We start from the raw sequence: 19999 nt of genomic DNA on the forward strand, positions 1-19999 counted from the left end.
TTGCGAGTTTTATTACTTTTTCATGCCTAGCCCAGCAGCGTTCATCTCTAATTAACCCTCTCGCGTATGACTCAGCCCACCTCACATGCATCCATCATGACACATGCACAAGTTATGATTTTATGCTTGGATACGCAACCAAACAGAAATAAGTCTGTAAGCCTTTTACTGGATTTGATCAAGCAGCAAATCAAGAGTACAGCGCGAAAGAGACGTAGAGCTGCATACAAAAAAAAAATCTAAACAATTTCCCCTGAGGAAGTTACGGCACCAAATAAACTTCCTGCCTTTCCAAAAACAGATCACGTAACCTCGATTACCACCGTTGCAATCGACTGTTTTTCCACCGGCAACTGTTATCCTTATCAACATATTTTCGGAATAGCCTGCGAACATATTTAACGTTTTACTTTTTGGCAATAAAGCAAAAATTCGCGAAAACTCACGGCCTCCGCAGTTTCTCTTTCGTTTTTGGACACGTCGGAACGGCGCAACTTGATATTATACGTCGTTGGAATATTAAAAATAAAACGATATGCGTCTTCTTCATTGAAATCGCAAATCGTAATTATTATTGCTATTGCTGCCGCCGCCATCGCCGTTCAATAATTGGCTCTAATGAATATCGCAGGCGACGCAGTGGGCGCAGATATTTGCAATTGTTTTTGGCGCCGGATATGCCGACAGCAGAGGGGCGACGCGGCGGCAAAACATTTGAAATTCTAATGTATCGATATATTTTATAAATCGCCCTGAAGTTAATGACACCCGACGCACGTTCGCAATAGCGCAAACACTCTTAATCGGATTCTAGGCTGCAGTAAAACTCGATCGAAACGACGCAAATGTCAAATATTTTCAATTTTTTAGGTTAATTATCATTACACTCTTTTCTAAATGTCAAATTGCAATCCTTTAAAAAAAATAATGTTGGTAACGTTCAAGTGTTTTTTTAATCATTACATTAAGTTTGATTTACCTAACTCAGTGGTCGGCAAATTTATTAGCCAAAGAGCCAAATATGAACATTACAACAATTAATCCAAATCTGCTTGTTTAGTAAACTTTTGTTACACTAAATAAAACTAAATTTCATACATAATAAATATTTGTGTCAGAGCCGCACTTAAAGAGCCAAAGAGCCACATGCGGCTCTGGGGCCGCACTTTGCCGACCACTGACCTAACTAAATACTTACGAGTTGAAAAATAACGTAGAAATTGAAACTCGACGAAGCGTTTCTACTATACAAATTATTCACGTAACTAATTTTTTTTGTTCATATTGTTAATGAAAAAACAATCTATATCAATTTCGTGATATTCAAAACGCAATTAGAAAGTGTAATAATAATAATAAAAAATAATAATGTTCAGACATTTCGATATGCCGTTGTCGATTTGAATTGACTGAATTCCAGCGTGTTTTCAAATACAGTTAGTTATTAACGGAAGACAATGACTTCGAAACTAATCGGATGAGCGAATGCAAAGCTATTTCATTCACGGTCAATAAAGTAATGCTAATAACTAAATTAAAGCGTGTTTCATCTAAATCACATTATTTGACATGTATCATCAGACGGTTTCGTTTTAAATTAAACAGCGCGCGGGGATATTGCGAATCGAAGTTGGCAGCAGTTTTTTTGATATTGCGAAAGCTGTCAACGGAGCAAGTAAAATCCCTGACAGCTGTTGAATTTAATTTGATTTCCTACAATTCCCATGGAAACTGAAGCAATAGAAGGAGTTTATATATACGAATAAAAATAGTTCGAGGTAATCCACAATAATCGGAATCGTAAAAAAAGCAAACACACACTATTTGAATTTGTTTAATAAAATTTGTCTCTCCTTTCCATTTTCTTATTGACAAAGCGAGCGGCGCGTTTCGTTTTTGTTTTGGTCGTCGCGCAATTGCGTTTTGCAATCATCCCAATTTTAGAACGGAATGACATGTTACGCAATAGCGCGGATGAAATCATGTGCGTTTTCATTACATTTGTGTGTGTGCGCGCGTTTTCTTTTTTCGCTCGCGCTTGAATAATTTCCATCAGTTTTTTTGCTGTTCCTCAACTAACTCTCAGCGTGACTTTGAAATTGTAAATTAATTTAATTGCCGCAATTACTCGGGCATTCGTGTATGATTGATTCCAAGGCTGGATTCTAGTGTATATAGGCTGATTAGAAAACGTCGAGCGGTATTGAGGCTAGATTAGGTTAGGTCAGGTTACATCGATCTAGATAGCGTTACGTTATTCTATCAAAGATAAAACATATGTACAGAAAAAAAATTGAAGATATACAAGATAGATTAATTGGTTTCTTTTGTGACATTTGACATATGTCAAAAGCGTAGCTACAAATCTGGCGCACAACGTGGGGCGTTAAGCCAACCATAAATAATCAATGAAGCTCGCCGATAATTATTGAAAACATATGCAGTTCGCATTGTGATCGTTCATAAAAAGCGTAATGCGAACACATTTTCCCTTCCAACCAAATACAATGCGTATTCCAAATGGAAAAAAAAAAGCACGGTCATAAATAATAATCTCGCCATTGTGCGCCACCGAGTCCTTTGATCCACATAAATTCCTTCATTTGCATTTCACGTTTCGACTTAATTAATGCTCCGCAAAGCCACCGAAAAACAAACGACCAACACGAAATTTTAGTTCCTCGTTTTTGTAGATTATATTATTTTTTTTGTTCATTAAAATTTGTTGTTTCGTTCACGTTATTAGATTGAATTCGCTTCTTTAATGAGTGATCCGAATGGAATGCTGCGACTGGATGAAAACTCTAAATTGTGGTGAGCTAATTACGCGATGCGTACGAAACGCAAATTGAAACGAAACGGAAATGAAATAGAATTAACCAGTTCATTTGCATCTTAATTTCGTTGGAGGAAAAAATAATGCAACAAGAGAAAAACATCGTGCTTTGTTCCCATCGGAATGAACATGTTATAACCCTCGGATCCAGAGGCGCGTACCATCCTTTTATCGAAGGTCCTTTGAATGCAAAGTCGTTTATCCGAATTGCCCAACGGTTCGAATAATCGAGTCATAAATAGTGTCCGTCTATGGAATGTATAAACAACATCGATTACCGCCGGACACGAGCCGGGAATTATTCAGATGATTCGAATAATCGACGCTGTTCGAATATGATTGATTCCAATTGGAAACACCGGAAAAAAAAAACGTAGTTCCACTCGGTTAATAATCCAATTCAGATAATTGATGTAACACTTTGCAACGTAAACTGTCTAATTAATAATAAAGTTACGTCAATCAATCGAAATTTCAATAAAATATCATTTACAATGTTAATATTTTTTGTGATTTGCTTAATCAAATTGTCAGAAAATTGACGTTTGAAGTTTGACAGCACTTGACAGTATTTGAAAATTTAAAAAGGAAGTCATTAGGGTAATTGAAATTTGTTCATTTAAGGCTTCGAGCATTAGCAGACAATGTTGATATAATTTATAACCTACGTAATTTGACGGCAGTGATGAATCGAACCGTCACTTTGACGTTTACGGATGACGCAACAAATTAATCGGAGTAAATTCGCACATTTGGACAAATAGCCATAAAAAACTAAGTTTTAAATGTCCCAATTGTTTTCAATTAGATATCGTAGATAATGATACGAAAGTGATTTATTTTTATTATTACGTTTTGTTCGTGTGGACTAGGATAAAAGTTCAAAGTTTAATCGAACCGATTATCAATCATCTACATTGTCATTACTGTCATTGTCAGATCGTATTTTGTTTAAAAGATTACGCATTAATTTACTAAAGATTCATATTATCATTTAAATTGTATAATTTCACCTTAAATTTACTGATAAAATTAAGTATGTGAAAATAAATATGGAATTAGTTTTCGTTGAAAATTTTAATTAAACTTATATAATATTTGAATAGTTCAACATTTCACGGAAGTCCTGGAGCAACGTTTACGAAGTCAATTAACGTTGTTTCATATACATAATTAATCGATACACGCAACAAAAAAAGCTGATCTTGTAATGAACATTTATCGAATCGTAGAAATCGGACATAATGAGAATACATAAATTAGGATTATTTCCATATTTGAATGTAGATCGTTTATTTCAATCGAATCGCCACATTTCCTGATTCTAAAGAGTATTTGAACGTGGTGTGTTTTAAACGCCATCTTGCACTTATTGTCATCATGACATAACATGACACATGTCAAAACCATATTTACATACTGAATTATCTTTAGTTAAAGGCAATTAAAGATGAAAACAATGCGATAATAAGTGGAAAATAAGTCTGATAAGAACTTTTAGTACCGCGAAAGACAACTCATAGATAATTTTCGCTATGTTACAAATTTCCACGCTGACGCTATGAGTGATCATATCAACAAATACTGATAAATTGATAATGTATTAATTTTGTGATCCATCTGAATTCATCAAGTAAAACTACAATTGCTACAATCATAATGTTTGTATTATTCTTATTAATGATGTTCCATCCTCTTGATTTCTAAAGAGGTTTATGGTTCAAGTAAGTAGATTTACTTTGTTTCTGTTTTATTGGTGAAGAAAACGTTATAATTGAATGTATGTTGATGACCTTTGTTTTTACATGAAATATTTACATTTTGAGTATCATGTATATTTTTTTAAATAAATATATAAAACGTTGTAAATTGTAACGATATGATTTTATGATACTTATTTAAAAAAAAAAACAAAAAACAAGTTTTACGACTATCGCGTTGAAGAAAAACAATAGAGTTTGTAGAAAAGAGGTTTTTAATGGTGAAAAGACCAAAAACTATTCTCTATTTCGGTCAAAAGTAAATAAAAAAAAAGTTTTAAACGCAGTTTCGGTTTTCGAACTTGACATTTCTAGGACGCACGGAAACGAACTATTAATGCGTTTGCTAATTCTACGCGTTTCGGATTAAGAAAGCTTACTCACGAAGCTATTTTAAACCGACTTAGTTTCATCTTAAGACACACGCATTTTGACTGGATTCGCGTGACTCCCCCCGATAGTCGCGCGATATTTTAATCCCGTTTGCGGGGTCGGGAGGAGTTTCGAAAACAGAAGTTGCTGAGTCTCTGTGTGTGTATATATATATATGTTTGAAGTCAAGATCAAGTGATGTAACGATCCTTCTTTTCTCTTTTTTTTTGTTGGCTTCATCTGCTACGTAGGAAGTGGATTTAGATTCAATTTGCATACGCCATTGCGAACCGTTTTTTCACTTACAAATTTACATTGCAGGAATATGAATAACAATAATAGTTTCGTGTTTATTGAGTTGACGATGTTAATCAACGGTAATTGATCATCACAAACGACTTTTTGATTGCCTTTTACTTTTGTATGTTTCCTTTTTCAATCTCAATCGCAATAAACGTAATCTTAATGCATTTGGAGATATTAAATTGCAAGTTGTTAAATCAACATAGAAAAGTAAATTTAACCAAATGAAATGCGACAAAACGAAAACAGTTTTGTGTTGTTAGAAACAAAAAAAAGAAGCAAAGAATAGGTCATTTTTGGAACGAAGAAAGTCGGAAGAAAGTTTTATCAATGAAAACGAAAGTCTTTCGAAATCGATTTGGTGAATTATTAATCACTATAAAAGGTGTCACAAATCGTGATTTTATTGAGCTTTAAATGGTAGTAATAGTTTATTTGGAAGTTTCATTTATTACTAGCCATTAACGTGTTTTTTGTATATACATTTTCGAAATGTTTGTACAAAAAGAATACAGTGGAACCTCGCTTGACTCTGTTCTAAAATTTCCGGATTTTTACTCGTATAGTGAAACATATTCAAAAATACACATAAAATGATGTAGAAGGCGCACAATCCGGGACTTCTCTTCTCATCGTCACTCGTTATGCGAAACGTCGCTCGTTAAGCGACTCATTTTGCTCGTTATGCGAGGTTCCACAGTATCTGTCGTTTATATTTACATTCATTTTTAATTGAGACTCGTTAGGTTGTTTGTGCACATGCAATTAAAAATGTTTACTTTATAGGAATAATTAAAATTGTTTTTTTTTGTGCAATTAAGTCGCATAATTAGTTTTAACGTTATATTTTGAGACGTTGACCGAACGTAGTTAGAAAATGTTTATAAAAAAAACAAAAAAAAAAGAGTCGATTTAGGTCATAATAATAATTATTATGGACCTTCAGTGATCTTTCAATTATATAATCATTAGTATATATTATTTCAGTTAATTTTTTAAGGTAAATACCTGAAATGATCAATGTTTACTACATGTTTACAACAGAAAGTCATTATGTTTTATGACACTGTTTGTGTTTTTTTTTGTTAATAATTTTATCTTTAACTTTCTATTTTCGGACACAAAAGAATGCCAATGTATTTAGTTTTGTAATAACAATAGAAAATTACAGAATATTATTTTATAATTGAATAAGAAAGGAACAATTTGAGATTTACTAAAAGTAAATATTGATTATTATCCATATATTCATTTCGGTGGCAATCCGAAATCCCGTCTATCGAAATCCCGACTATATCGAAATGCCAACTATGTCGAAATCCCGACAATCTAAAACTTAATAAGATTATTAATTGTTAATAACATAAACTAATTTTAGTATAGAATATTTCTTTTTCATAAGTTAATGAATAAGTCAACGAAAAAAAAAATACAATAATAATTAATATTATTTATTGTTATTAAGGATAAATAACAACAATTAATAATCTTATTAAGTTTTAGATTGTCGGGATTTCGATATAGTCGGGATTATGGTAGTCGAGATTTTGACATAGTCAGCAAAATGTTTGAAATGAGTGGCGACATCTGAGGTGATTTTTTTGAACTTATTCAACGAAATTTAATGTTTTTAAATTTATTTAAAAAAAAAAGACTCACGTTGGAATTCCAATGTAGGTCGAACGATGTACACAATTGCTGCAAGTATATTTCGCATCGAAATTGTAATTATTTCTTGAATACTGCACTTTTATCTGCAAACTTCGATTGATGGAATTTCGGCTGAAACTGACAACTTATTTATTTTAAAGACAAATGAAAAATCTTACAATTTGGGTTGCATAATGATTTAAACAATTGAAAATAATTTCAAGAAATTTAAATAAATAGAGTTTTAATTGGAAATCCTGTTGCTGCTAATTTATGTTTTTGGCATTAATTAAAATTAAATTGAATCGTGCAGATTACAACGATTATTGAACTAATAAAAGGAAATCAATGTGGGTTGCATAATGGATACGACAGTTGTAGATAAATTTCCATTGAATTAATGTTTGCTTTTACATAACTGATTTAGAAAATCGATAAGAATTTAGTATGGGTACATATTATAAATAAATTGCAAATGGAAATCATTGATACTGTTGCGAGTTTGAAGGAAATGTGTTACTGTAATTGATGCTTTTGCGATGAATTTCGAAGATGTCAACGTAGATCAAACAGTAGAAGTTTCGATGAAAATGTGGGTTGTATAATGAATTTAGCAGTTGCGAATGTGTGTTATTCATGAGGTTCGACATCTATGCCAGAATTTGAAATTTAAATAGGACGATGGTGATAAGGCACGGTTGTAGACGACGAGGATTTTCGTTAACGTGTGTCAACAGAAGATTAATATGTTTATGATTGCTCAGTGCTAATAGTGTTTTTCTTTTGTTCACAGCGAAGGGGGGCATGACGGAGGTGGGGCTGGGGGTTGGAAGTGGTGGAGGAGGTGGAGGTGGTAGCAGTCGGGGGCTGGTCCATACTCCGGATTCCGACTGCAACAGCAATCATCCAAGATCGGCCAGCGTCCTCAGCAACACCTCGTCGCAAGATATAGACTTCATACAGGATAATTCTGATTACCAGTGGTTCCTCGATTATGGGTAAGCGTTCATTGGTTCAACACAAACAAGAGTGGGGTTAATTGTCTGGCTTTAATTGCAGGTATAGGGATAACCACCACACTAGTATACTATCATTACCTGAGTCTTACGAAGCTGCGGATATCGGATATTACGATACTCTAGCGAAGAATCTGGACGCTAACCTGGCGGAAGCTGATATCGAATCTTTTCGAACGGAAGACATCCACGCGTTACTTACTAATTTACCACCAATGTGCTCGGATCAATCCAGCCAAGATGTAAGAAAATTACCTTTTTTTCTGTAAATAGTTTTCATCAATAATTGTGAATGTTTTTTTCTTTCAAATTTTAGAGCAATCGCGAAGGCGAGAGCTACGCGAGCGTCTCCAATTCGATGCTGGGAAAGTTCGACTTCGACAGCTCCAGTCCCCACAGTTCGTCTCAAGGGGAGGAAGACTCGACGTCGATGTCCATCTGCAAATCGGAGCTGCTCTTCTCACCGGTCAAGGAGTCCATGCCTATGTTGCCGATGCCCAATTTCAGCGTCGATTCTTTGGACTGCGATCTCCTGAACGAGCACGACATCATGCTTACGTGTCAGGCGAACAAGGATAACTACACCATAGCCTTCGAAGGCTCCGTCACCATGTATTCCGAAGACAGTGATTACCATGAAGCAGGTATACATATTGATTTAATTTAAATCGTTGCATCTGTAAAATGTAATCTTTATGTTTAAGATAAAAGCGAGACTTCTGGTGGAGACGGGAGCGCCCATTGGCGACCTGAAATGCTCAAAGAGCAGATGCAACCTGCGCTGAATCAGCAGGAGTCGATGACTCAGTCGGATTCGAGTAGTTTTACCACTTGGAGCAAGCTGAAGAAGCGCTGCAGCGATCAGCAGCTCAGGCATCTGCCGTCTGGTAACAACAACCAGTCGGGCGATGAGCTTACCAACAGCTTCCTGGATGCGGATCCTGCCGCGAAGAGTCGAAGCATGCCCAATTTGTATAAGCAGAAGCTGCGCGGTTTGGTCGCCCACAATTATCAGGCTCGCTCTAATCAGCTGAGCAATAGTTCGGTGAGTGTATTATTATCAGAGAGCTAAGTAAATAGTAGATAAACCACGATGTTTGTTCGGATTAGGTGGAATGCTGTACGACGATCAAACGCAGACCGGTCAAAGTGTTCGACATCCAACATCAGAGCACCAGCGGCGAAAGCGGAAGTTTGGTCTCGGATATGGCCACTTCCGCCGACCAAAACACCACCAGCTCCTCGAAGCAGCATCCACAAAACTTCAACCTAGTCAAGTTGTTCATGAAGCAGAAGAGCATCAGCGCGGAGGGAATGTCCACAGGACTCGACCAGTCCTCCGATTGGAGCGGAGAATCGAGCGCGCAGAACCAGAAGCTCGACGATAGCAAAGGTAGCTTGAACAACAATAATCACGATTTGGAGGTGAAGAGACGCGTGATGCGGACGAGGTCCACGAACACAAGGAACAGCAGGAACGTCGGTTTGAGCTCCAGCAGCTCGACCGCCTCCAGTTTCACCAAATCCAAACACGTCCCCATGCATCTCATGAACAAGAGCATCCAAACGTCCGAATGCAAGGAATCCAAGATCAAGGTAGTGCCACCTTCTTTCTTGAATAAGTTAAAGAAGGAAGGTGAAATTCAGAAGCCGGTGTACGTGTGTTATCCGAACTACGTCCTCCCAAATCTGGATTTCCTCAACGAAACCACTGATAAGGTAGTCTTCGTTCCACAAAAAGTTTCGGCGTCAAAGGCGTTGAGTCGCACCAACAAACGCCCATTCAGCTGCAGCGACGTGGAGGCGCTCAAGAAGAAAGGTTTCAGTCATGTACAAGATTGGGATTCTCTGAATTTCCTGCTGCCCAATGAGTGCAGGAAAATCCTGGCCGATGTACCCGAAGTGGCAAGCTACGGTCAAAACAAAGACAAACCCTCTTTCAAGAAGAGCAGCGATTTCTCAGACGATGTTTCCTCCAGTTCCGGCTACCGAGGCTCCTCATCGCTCTTAGCTGAAGAGCAGCAGCAGTTACAGCAGCAGCAACAACAACAGCAGCAATTCAATCCGCTTTTCGTGTATCGCTACGATTCTGCAACCAGTTCAGCGGCTAGTTCAGCACCACCTCTACCGAAGCGCAGCATAAGTTTAGATGCTCCTCCAAGACCTCCACTTCCTCGTGGAATCTTGCGAAAAGATAGACAGGAGGAAGAGCCTTTCAAGTTACGTCGCAAAAAGTTGAGCGAGACCGAGGATGAAGGCTTCGATGCATCGACCTCGAGCGTTGAATCTGTTCTGTTTAGTAAAGAGGAGCTGAACCAGCTGGAGGAGTTCTTGAAGATGAGCGCCGTGTCTTCGGATCACGACGATATGAACGATGAAAGCATGTTGCAGTTGCGTTCGTGCGTGTCCAAGTTCCTCGCGCTGAAGATCAATCAAGACAGAAAGTGCGTGAGTTTCGCAGGGAACGTTAAGAACAACGTTGCCCCGAACAATTCTCCGAACGTCTCGGCATTGCTGACCCAGAGGTTTACTCAGGGTAAGACGTTGGTGGAGATGCCGATTTGTGAGGAAGCCGAATCGAGCGAGTTCAGTCCGCAGAGGAAAGCCAAGAATCCCAAGTGCAGTTTGATAAGCGACGTTTGCGATTCGGTGGGGAAGATCGTGCAGGGATTCTCTTCGGCTACGGACCAAGGGGAGCTGAAGGTGCTATGCGATTCTACAATGAATCCGCGCAGCGCGAAGCTCGTTCTCAACACCCTATGTCCAGCTCTATACGCTGTGTTAAGCGATGGTCTCAAGCCATCGCTGGAGACGTCGTTCGGAGCAATCGGTAATTCCGTTTGGCAGGTTATTGAAGCATCCGCGCAACAAGGACCACTCACCAAAGCCTTAAATGAGCTGGTGATGCGCATCAACAGCGAGGACGTGATTACGGAAGGTGTGGTGAAGTTCAACGCGTTGGTTTTCGGTCTTTTGAATGTGAGATCGTTGGACGCGTGGTTCAGTTATTTGAGAACGAGGGAGAGCATCTTGAGGAAGCACTACGCGCCGGATTCGCTTCTGGTGCAATCGCACACGGGCGGAACAGAGACCAGAGCACTTCTGGACACGCTTATCACGTCGCTGCAGCCTCTGGCGCTTTTCCCATTCCAATTCGATTTGCTCTTTGAGTACCGTCTTCTGCACGAGAGTCTGAAACGCATGGACTCGTACCAACAACCACCTAGTCCTTCACATAAAATCAAATCCGTTGAAGATGTTTTACCCGATCTGCTTTCAACGTCTCCGCCGAAACCTGCAGTGCGTCTGAGCAAGCAAAGACCGCGCTCATGTGTCGATCCAAAACCGGCATTCAAGATTGGCGAGGATGTTAATACTGTGCTGAAGAAGAGATGGTCCGGTATTAACATGTCCTCGAAGTTGTTCACTGCGTACAACCGATTGGCGCACGAGAACTCCGAAGAAGAGTACACTGACAGCCTGGAAACGTCGCCACCGACGGTGGTATCTCCACCTAAGCAGCTAGAAAATGTGATCAAGATGGAAGAGGCGCCCGAATCGCTGGACTCGAATTTCTCACTAGACGAGAAACCGTTGAACGGTAAGAAGTTCAAGAAGCTGCAACGCAAATGGGAAATGCTCAGCGGAAAAGAGCAATCGCCTCCGGATAGTCCAACTCACGGCAATAAATCGAAGATTCCGCGTCCGGTGTCTTCACCGAGCAGCAGACCTTCCGGCATCCCGGTGGCAGTTTCGCCCACCAAGAAGATTGCTCCACCAGTGAAAAAGGCGGTGACGCCTCCTGGCAACAAACCTGCAAAGTTTGTGCCGAAGAGCAGTCCTGCCAAGAAGACGACACCCTCTCGCACCAGCAGATTGGATCAGTTGGAAGATTCTCCGCAGAAACACCACCCGGCGAGACCCAGCAGTTTACCGTACAAACCTGCAGCCGCGGAGAGAGGAAAAGCCGGGAAGATAACGCCTCCCAGAAGAGCAGTGTCCACTTCGGTCAACAGGAAACCTTTGGCCGGGCATCCGACACCAAAGTAAACAGTCTACTCTATCCAGCTCCACTAGCAATCTAATTAATCTATTTGTTGTTTTGCAGAGTTGTGCGGACCCTCTCGCATCGTCTACCCACGGAAAGCGGTCACCTCTCCTACAACGAAGGGGAGAGGCTGAAGGTCGTCCTCGAGGTTGATGAGCGGTGGCTCCTCTGCTGCCGCGGCACGCAGAAAGGACTAGTGCCGAGGGACGCGGTGATCGCGGACTCGGGACGGTTTTGATCGTCGGCCACGCGAACAAACTTTTCTTGAAATATGCTGACCGGAGAATTGTTGTTGTGCGATCCGCGTTTCGCTCTTAAGTTTCTTCCCAACCTATTCTTTAAACAAAAGTATTATTTATTTAAGATTTCCTCGAAAGCCGTCAAACAAACAAAAATCCAGACAAAAAAAAATGTTTCAAAAGAAATCCTTCTCTCTGTAAATAGTAATCTCAATACACCTAAGGCTGCTTATACTAACTTAAAAAAAAATATCCACTACTTACTCTATCTAACACTCTCTCTCAATCCACTTAATTATTTTTTCTTTTCTTTGGTGATGGGTTCTCTTCCTTATGTATCTTTCCGTTGGTAGATTCACAAAAGGTTTACTTCAATTTTCAATCAATTGTTCGTCGAAGCCTCGTTTAATTTAGTTGCACGATTTTTGGTAATTGTTGTTTTTTTTTTAAATTTGAATTGGTATTTTTTTTTTAGAAATCACCGATTTTTCAGTGTGGGCTGGGTATTCCAGTCGATACCTCCAGATCCAAACAGAAGAAAAAACACTTAAGACCGTAGTAACTAACACCTAGGAAAGTCCCACTAAACACGCACTCACACACTCTTTCACCCTCGCAAATCCGCCTTTGGAGCACTCATTTTTTTCTTTTGTTTCTTTGTTTGTTTACGATTTTGTTTTTCTACTTAGTTGCGAATATCGGGAATGTACTTGTGATAGGAAACTAAGCAACAACAACAACAATAATAAACACAGCAGCAGCAACAAACATTAACAATATGTAAACGGAAAATAATAATTATAACGATAACAATAATATAAATACAACTTAAATTCTAAGCGTATATAGTCTAAAAAAAACAGGAAAAAGAGTGTAAGAGTAAGTCATAAGTATTAACCTTGTTATTTTATGATGGATATATTATATAAATATTATATTATTGTGTATAAAAAAAGTTAAAAAAAAAATGATGAAGGAGGAGGAAGAGGAAGTAGTTGAAGATCAGACAGCCAATAGTTTGTAAATTGGGGCCTTTTTGTATATTGTGAAACGACACGTCTTTTGTTTTATATAGTTTCGATTCTTTTCCCGTTTCCCTTCGAAGGGAAGTACTAAGTTTTGTAATTAAGGAAAAAAAAAACGTAATATCAACAGAGATATTAATTAACGCTTCTTTAATGTGTTTATGTGATGTTTAATTATTATTATTTCTACGATTAATATTATTTTGTAAATACATAAGATTATTATTATATATACATTTATATATATATATTTGAGAGAACCAAAGTTTTAAGCCACGAACGATCGAACATTCTTGGGCGAAAAAGAATGTAATGATGATGTTATAGGAAGAATAAGACAAAAAAAAAACAAAATTCCGAACGCGATTCCCTTGGAAAATTCCATTTTTTTTTTCTTTTGTTTGATATATATATATATATTATTGTCTAGGACCATTATTTTCATTTCCTTCTGATATTAGGTGCGAAATTTTTCCGGGGGAGCAAAATTTATTTACGACTGAATTTTTTTACGATTATTTTGTAATGTTTGTTTTTTTTTTATTATCCACACACGTATTTTTTTTTCTGTTCAATGTTGTTTTTTTTATTTTAAATTCTCGTCTGTTTACTTGTCCCTCCTTTTGTGTTTTATTTGTGATTGACGATTGGTGGAAGCACGAGGATGATGATTACGATGGATGGATGAGAAACCAAGTGTAGATTATAGGCGATGATATTATTTTAGTGTCATAGTCATTTCAATATTAGTCATTTAATAATAAATTAATAAGAAAATCCTTTACGTCGTTTGTCTTTCTTTTGTTTTTTTTTCTATTCTTCTTCGTTATTTTCCTGTCATTTTTTTTTACAATTTTCATTCATTTTAATTTCAAAATTATTTATAAGACCACGTTTTAACAAACTACGTTATTAACTTACCGTTTTCACTCAATTTTTCATTTCAATTCCTCAGAAAAACTTCAAAATTTCTATTTCACACTCAAATTAACGATCTGACGGATGATCAGACTTTAGTTATTTCTTTGTCTTACCGTTGCTATGGCAAAATAAATAAAGCCTCTATTGCCAACGGCTGATAATTAAAAAAAAAGTCAAATTTTCTACCAAGATCAATTTCCAAAGCAATTAAATTATTTATTTAATTAAAAAGTAGTCAGACACATTTGCTTTTTTTTTTTAATTATAATCTAAAATAAAGTTCCGTTCTGAGTAACTCGAACTGTGTTGTGGTCGAATTGAATGATGATGATCAGGTGAGTAGTGATGGCTCCGACGATCTGCAAATTGAATTATCTTTATTGATGTTGATGTTGATTTTACTATGTACCGAAGAGATCAGTTGGTAATCCAAATTGAAGAAACCGCAAGCCGAGTAGTTGGCTTTTTGATGGAGCACTTGCAACGAGAAGAACATGATCTGAAAGGAAAATTCAAGCATCGTTTATATTTTTTCATAAATATAATACCTCTTCGCGATTTCTGCCATAACTTTCCCAAAGGTTGTGCAGGTATAATCCGGTTTCTTGACCCTGAATAAAAGAATTTTTTTGTAGAAATTAGATATAAGTTGGTAATTAAGATTGTCACTGGTTACTAGTTAATGTTAGTTGGTACACCTGTCAGTGGTTGTCAAATACAAAAAAAACAAAATTTGTTATTGTAAATATAAGTGAAATACAATTACTTTTGTTGATGTGTTCGTGGAAATGCTGGCAACCATAAAGAGTTTTGTGGTGTGTAGCATCAAGTACATGAATAGAAGCGTGTAGGAGATGGGATCCCCTTGTTCAGGATCTTGTATGATCTTGTAAGCGTAAATCAGCTGAGTTGTGACCATGATGAACCTGACGATGATCGTGACGAGGAGCTGAACGCCGTAAGAACGATTTATTTTATTTCCAATTTGGTAGAGGGCGTTGTGGATGATCCCGTACTGCACGATTAGACTGTCCAGAGGCAGGCATTGCGATTTGAGAAAGTGTATCTTCATTTCCATTCCCAGATTGCGCACGGATCTGTTCAGCCAAATGTATCGTTGTCTAATCAGCAGAAACAGATCCACGTACTGGAACAGCATGATCGTGTTTATGTAATCGACTATATTGAAAACGCTGTAGATGTACAACAAAGAGGTTTTGCTTGAAAAGGGCTGGATGATGATCTTTGATGAAAAGACGCACGTGATGAAGATGATCTGAGCTGCGCAAAAGGTCTTCGCGTTCTTGTAGGAGACGGCGATGTCTGCAGCCTTTAACAGACGATCGACCTCCATCAAATTGTTAACAGATCCTATAATACCTCTTCTATTCACCACTGCCAAGATTAACACTATACCGGTCATCACGGTACCCAAGTAAAGTTCGACGCGCATCGCTATCCCTGCTATGTTATCTGGAAAGTCCAGATTCTCCAGCTCCCAAGCCACGAAGATCATGACGCTTAGAAGCACCAGGATGCGCGTTATGATGATTGGACCGACGTCCGAGACGAAACCTCGGTTTCCCTTCAAAGACAACTTGAATGGGGCCAGACCCAAGATCTTTGAAAGCACGTAGACCGGAATCAGGGTGTCGTAAATGTCCATCGCGAATCACCGATAGACAAAAACCAAGTGACCGTCGGAATCTCATAATTTTAACCGTAATTATTATTTAATTAATGAAATATGCATAATCGTATACGTGTTCTATCCACGTACATTGTTTAATCAGATCGCATTTATTATTCAGCAACAAGAACGAACTTCGATTTTTTTTCCGTTCATCAAATCTACTTTTTACAAGAAATTAGTTAATTGATAATTAATAATGCACATGATTAGAACAATTAGAAACACGATTTGTGATTGTTTCATCATATTTATTTTTTTGAAGAAAAAACATGGGTAAATAATCCAGAAATTAAACGTTTAAATAATATAGTTTATTTCATAATTCATCTTAAATATATTCTGTAACATCAAAACCTAAACGTAAAAAAAAGAAGTAATAGTCTAGAATAGTTTATAGGAAGGACAAAATGACGGAACAATTTTCCTCGCACACCATTCAACCTCGTTTTTTTCTTTTGTTCTATTACTAATATACTTTCCTTACATTTCTCCCTTTTCCTTCACAAACGTAACAAAAATAAAAAGAAAGTAGTCTAAAAAATCGAAGATATGCAACGTGAGAACATCTCAATACTTTCACCACCCTATGGAAAAGAAAAAAAAACGGGAAAGTAAAAAGAAACAAACAAATTAAGAAAAGACAGTATTAGTAGTAGTAGTAGTAATTCCTACAGAGTTTTACGTTAATTATTGTTTTAGACGTTTCTCGTTTCTTTTTGTTTAGTCCATCCAACTACGCGATCTTTGGTCTCATTTTTTTTTTGTCTTACAATTTCAATTACTAACAATCCTCTTTACTTCTCCATCATCATTATATATCTTATATTTATATAAATAGCTTTTTTTTTGTCTCCTCTTAATATTCTTGTATAAATAATATTTACAATTATATTTCTTTTATTACTCTTATTTTTTTTAATATATATATATTATATTCTCTTTTAAAAATCTCTTTTCTTAAATTTTCACTTCCTTTTTAAAATTTATCCTTATTACATTGTTACTAAATCGTGAGCAAGTATCGCGTCGATCGCGTCTTTAAACATATTTTTTGTTGTTTTTTTTTGTTGTTAAAAGTCGAGGTGCTTCCGTATTACGAATGTTCAGTAAGTATCCGAATCATTTCTTCTGTTTATAATAAAATTTTGTGCAAAAAAAAAACATCAACGATCCGAACGAAAAATTGAAAACAAGCAATGACGTGTCTAATGTGTTTGTTTCTTCTCTGGTCATCATATCGTAATATTCGCGCCGCGTTGCTAAGTGTAATATATATATATGATAAATTCAGTTTTGTTTTGTAAAAATCAATTCCTATTTTGTCTTCTTTCCGGTTGTATTCTTCGTCAGCAGACAGACAAACACTCTTGATCTCTTAAAGTGTGGATGCGATGTGAGGTTTGGCCGTGGTCGAGGCGATCTCGCTGAGACGTACGTCGATCGGGATGCGATCATCGTACAAGGTAGGAGCTTGGAGGATTATTCCTGCTGTCCCAACGAGGACTGCGAGAGTGAAGATCCACAGGAACAGTCTGTCCAGAACCATAGCGACGTACTTCCAATCCTCCTTCACCTGCAGCCGTACAAAGAACATTCATTAAGTTTCAGATTGTAACTACTAAATATTATTTTAAAAAAATGCGATGTTACCCTGGTGGAATCTTCCTCTCTTCTCGTGTGGTCCGCTATGAAGCGGACGCCGTCGATAGCCTTGTGAACTTCTGGGCATTGGTGCCAAGGATGGGTGGCTTCGGCAGCGCAAAGAGCTTCCTCCAAGCAGTCGTGTCCCAAGACTGCGCCCAAGCAGACGGGAGGCGGTGGAGTCGCTCCGTGGATGCGGCACGCATTCAACGCTCCCGGTTCCAACTCCCTGAAGCGTAACAAAACACGTTAGTTAATGTGCGTCCAGAGGAAGCAGCATGTCCGTACCTGGGCGTCAGTTCGTCCCTGGAGCTGGCGCTTGGGAACAGACCGGAGGCGTCCTCGCTGAGGTCGTGGTAGACGTCCTGATCTCGAAGTTCGAGGCCGTTGCACGTCCTCACCATAACCCTGAGACTCGATTGCGTTAATCTGGAGGCGTACGTTAGGGCGTCTCTCTACTACTTGCTAATTTGATCGTGATCGACATTATTACCTCCTTCTGTCCAGCTGGTAGTGAGGTCTGCGCATCACCAACAATCTGGGCAGGATGTGGATAAAGACCCGGCGCACCCAAGGCGCCATCACGTGCGTCTGCGGCGACCGGAAGTGGACGTTCAGCACGACAACGGTCACGCAAATGCTGCACAAAAGATATGTAGTTTGTTTTTTTTTGCTTTGACTTTCAAATATGGACGGAACACGAAATTACCTGAAGGTGTCCAAAATCATGGTGAAAAGAACGAACTTTCCCAGTAGTGGCACAACGAGCGAAGTTGGTGGAATGATCTCGGCAAGCAAAAGGAAGAACACCGTCAGAGACAGCAGAATGGAGATTGACAGGCTAACCTGGAGAAGAAGGAAATCTTGAGATCTGGGCTTAAGAATTTGCAGTTATTAAGACTGATACCTTTTCTCCGCTGTCCGATGGCAAGTAGAACACAAGTACGGTAAGGAATGAGATGCCCATGCAAGGTATGATGAGGTTGACGGTATAGAAGAGGGTCTTGCGACGCATCGTGATGTTGAAAGTGATGTCCAGGTAAGGCTCGTCACAACACGTGTAGAACTTTTCGTTCCTAAAAAACGAATGGTGTTAGTCAGTAATGATGGATAGATGAAAGTTGGTTGTATTCGAGCGTGCCTCACGGCTGGCACTTCGAGGATGTCCCATTCGACGGAGGTGTAGAATTCGGTCAGATCGACGCCGATGTCGACGATGTTCGAACCTTTGACCTCGTCTACGTGCCGTAAGTCCACCTGGAATCCATCGTACGTCCACGAACCGAACTTCATGACGCACGTCTGCTCGTCAAAGGGGAAATACTCGACGTCGATTTCGCAGGAGGACTTGTATATGGCCGGGGGCTTCCACTCGACACGTCCGGTATAGTTGAGAGTCGCCTTCGTCGCCAGTGTCACCTCAAAGTTTCCGTCGGCGCTACAAAGTCCACCATAGGGCAAACAGAAAGCAAAGTCTTTTATTGCGCCTCTACCGCTGCCCACTTATTGGTGGGCTTGTGAATAAAAAAACTTTACTTGTTGTAGAGGACGATGTCTGGACGCCAGATGTGGTCTGATGGGACATGCAGCATCTCGACTCCGCCGTACTCCTTCGGATCCCATTTCAACTTGTAGTCGTACCACGACTGCATAACAATATCAACGAAAATATTTGATTACCTCCAATTACGTTTTTTCACAATTCAATATTACCTGTTCCACCCAGAGATTCGTTGTCATGATTTGATTCTTCAGGTTCTTGAAATAAAAAAATACAACTAATTTAAGAAAATCACGAAACGTCGCTTCTCTATTGCGTAACGAACATTACGTAACTTTTGTTACATACAAAACTGTGCAACGCTTGCGTGCATGTGACTATGCAATAAAATCATAAAAGAGTGCATTAGTTTTCGAGTTATTAACGAAAATCCATCTTTTTGGTAAATCCTATTCACATTTTTTCCAATTTCTAAGGCTCATAGCAGGCGAATCGGCGAAACTACGAAGATGCCAGTAGGCTCATTGGAAAGGTGAGATATTCAGCTTTCATATGGGTGGTCGATGATGTAATTATCTTAAGGGGTTGTTGAGAAATTCACGAAAAACTAAAAAAAATCGAAAAAAACGTCGTTTCTCTGTTAATATTATATAACTTTTGTTACATAAAANGTTGGCGAGAAATTCACGAAAAACTAGAAAGACTGAAAAAGAAACGTCGTGTCTCTGTTACGTAACGAACATAACGTAACTTTTGTTACATAAAAAGGGTTGTCGAGAAATTCACGAAAAACTGAAAAAAAAAATCGCAAAAAACGTCTTTTCTCTGTTACGTAACGAACTTTTGTTACATAAAAAGTTGCCGATAAATTCACGAAAAACTGAAAAAAAAACTGAAAAAAACGTCGTCTTCTCTTTACGTAACGAACATTACGTAACTTTTGTTACATACAAAAAGCTGCTGCAACGCTTGCTGCATAGTATCTATGCAATAA

At 38.3% G+C, this 19999-nt stretch overlaps 3 protein-coding genes across 4 annotated transcripts; 1 reads left to right on the forward strand and 2 right to left on the reverse strand.

The window, feature by feature from the left end:
* The first annotated feature begins 7714 nt into the window (after nucleotides 1-7714).
* Nucleotides 7715-13598, forward strand: LOC108563887. The gene is made up of 6 exons (XM_017922691.1): nucleotides 7715-7919; nucleotides 7981-8179; nucleotides 8254-8581; nucleotides 8642-8982; nucleotides 9048-11983; nucleotides 12046-13598. The coding sequence occupies exons 1-6, from the start codon at nucleotides 7726-7728 to the stop codon at nucleotides 12221-12223; spliced, it is 4176 nt and encodes a 1391-aa protein (XP_017778180.1). The 5' UTR covers nucleotides 7715-7725; the 3' UTR covers nucleotides 12224-13598.
* Nucleotides 13599-14439: 841 nt separating this feature from the next.
* LOC108563885 (putative gustatory receptor 28b) lies at nucleotides 14440-15977 on the reverse strand. Its single transcript, XM_017922690.1, has 4 exons — nucleotides 14937-15977; nucleotides 14719-14781; nucleotides 14580-14669; nucleotides 14440-14529 (listed from the first exon to the last, which is right to left on the reverse strand). The coding sequence occupies exons 1-4, from the start codon at nucleotides 15834-15836 to the stop codon at nucleotides 14440-14442; spliced, it is 1143 nt and encodes a 380-aa protein (XP_017778179.1). The 5' UTR covers nucleotides 15837-15977.
* Nucleotides 15978-16805: 828 nt separating this feature from the next.
* Nucleotides 16806-19293, reverse strand: LOC108563888 (acetylcholine receptor subunit alpha-like). 2 transcript variants are annotated; one of them, XM_017922693.1, is made up of 9 exons: nucleotides 19218-19293; nucleotides 19041-19150; nucleotides 18646-18942; nucleotides 18412-18580; nucleotides 18214-18350; nucleotides 17998-18144; nucleotides 17793-17912; nucleotides 17514-17733; nucleotides 16806-17436 (listed from the first exon to the last, which is right to left on the reverse strand). In XM_017922693.1, exons 1-9 carry the CDS (start codon nucleotides 19242-19244, stop codon nucleotides 17239-17241), a joined length of 1425 nt encoding a protein of 474 aa, XP_017778182.1. In that variant the 5' UTR covers nucleotides 19245-19293; the 3' UTR covers nucleotides 16806-17238. The 2 variants fall into 2 exon arrangements, with proteins under 2 accessions (XP_017778182.1, XP_017778181.1); XM_017922692.1 differs by having other exon boundaries at nucleotides 17793-17933.
* Nucleotides 19294-19999: the final 706 nt, after the last annotated feature.

This window comes from Nicrophorus vespilloides, unplaced genomic scaffold (assembly GCF_001412225.1).
Source record: "Nicrophorus vespilloides isolate i.1.1-1 unplaced genomic scaffold, Nicve_v1.0, whole genome shotgun sequence".
Taxonomy (NCBI): Eukaryota; Metazoa; Arthropoda; class Insecta; order Coleoptera; family Silphidae; genus Nicrophorus; species Nicrophorus vespilloides.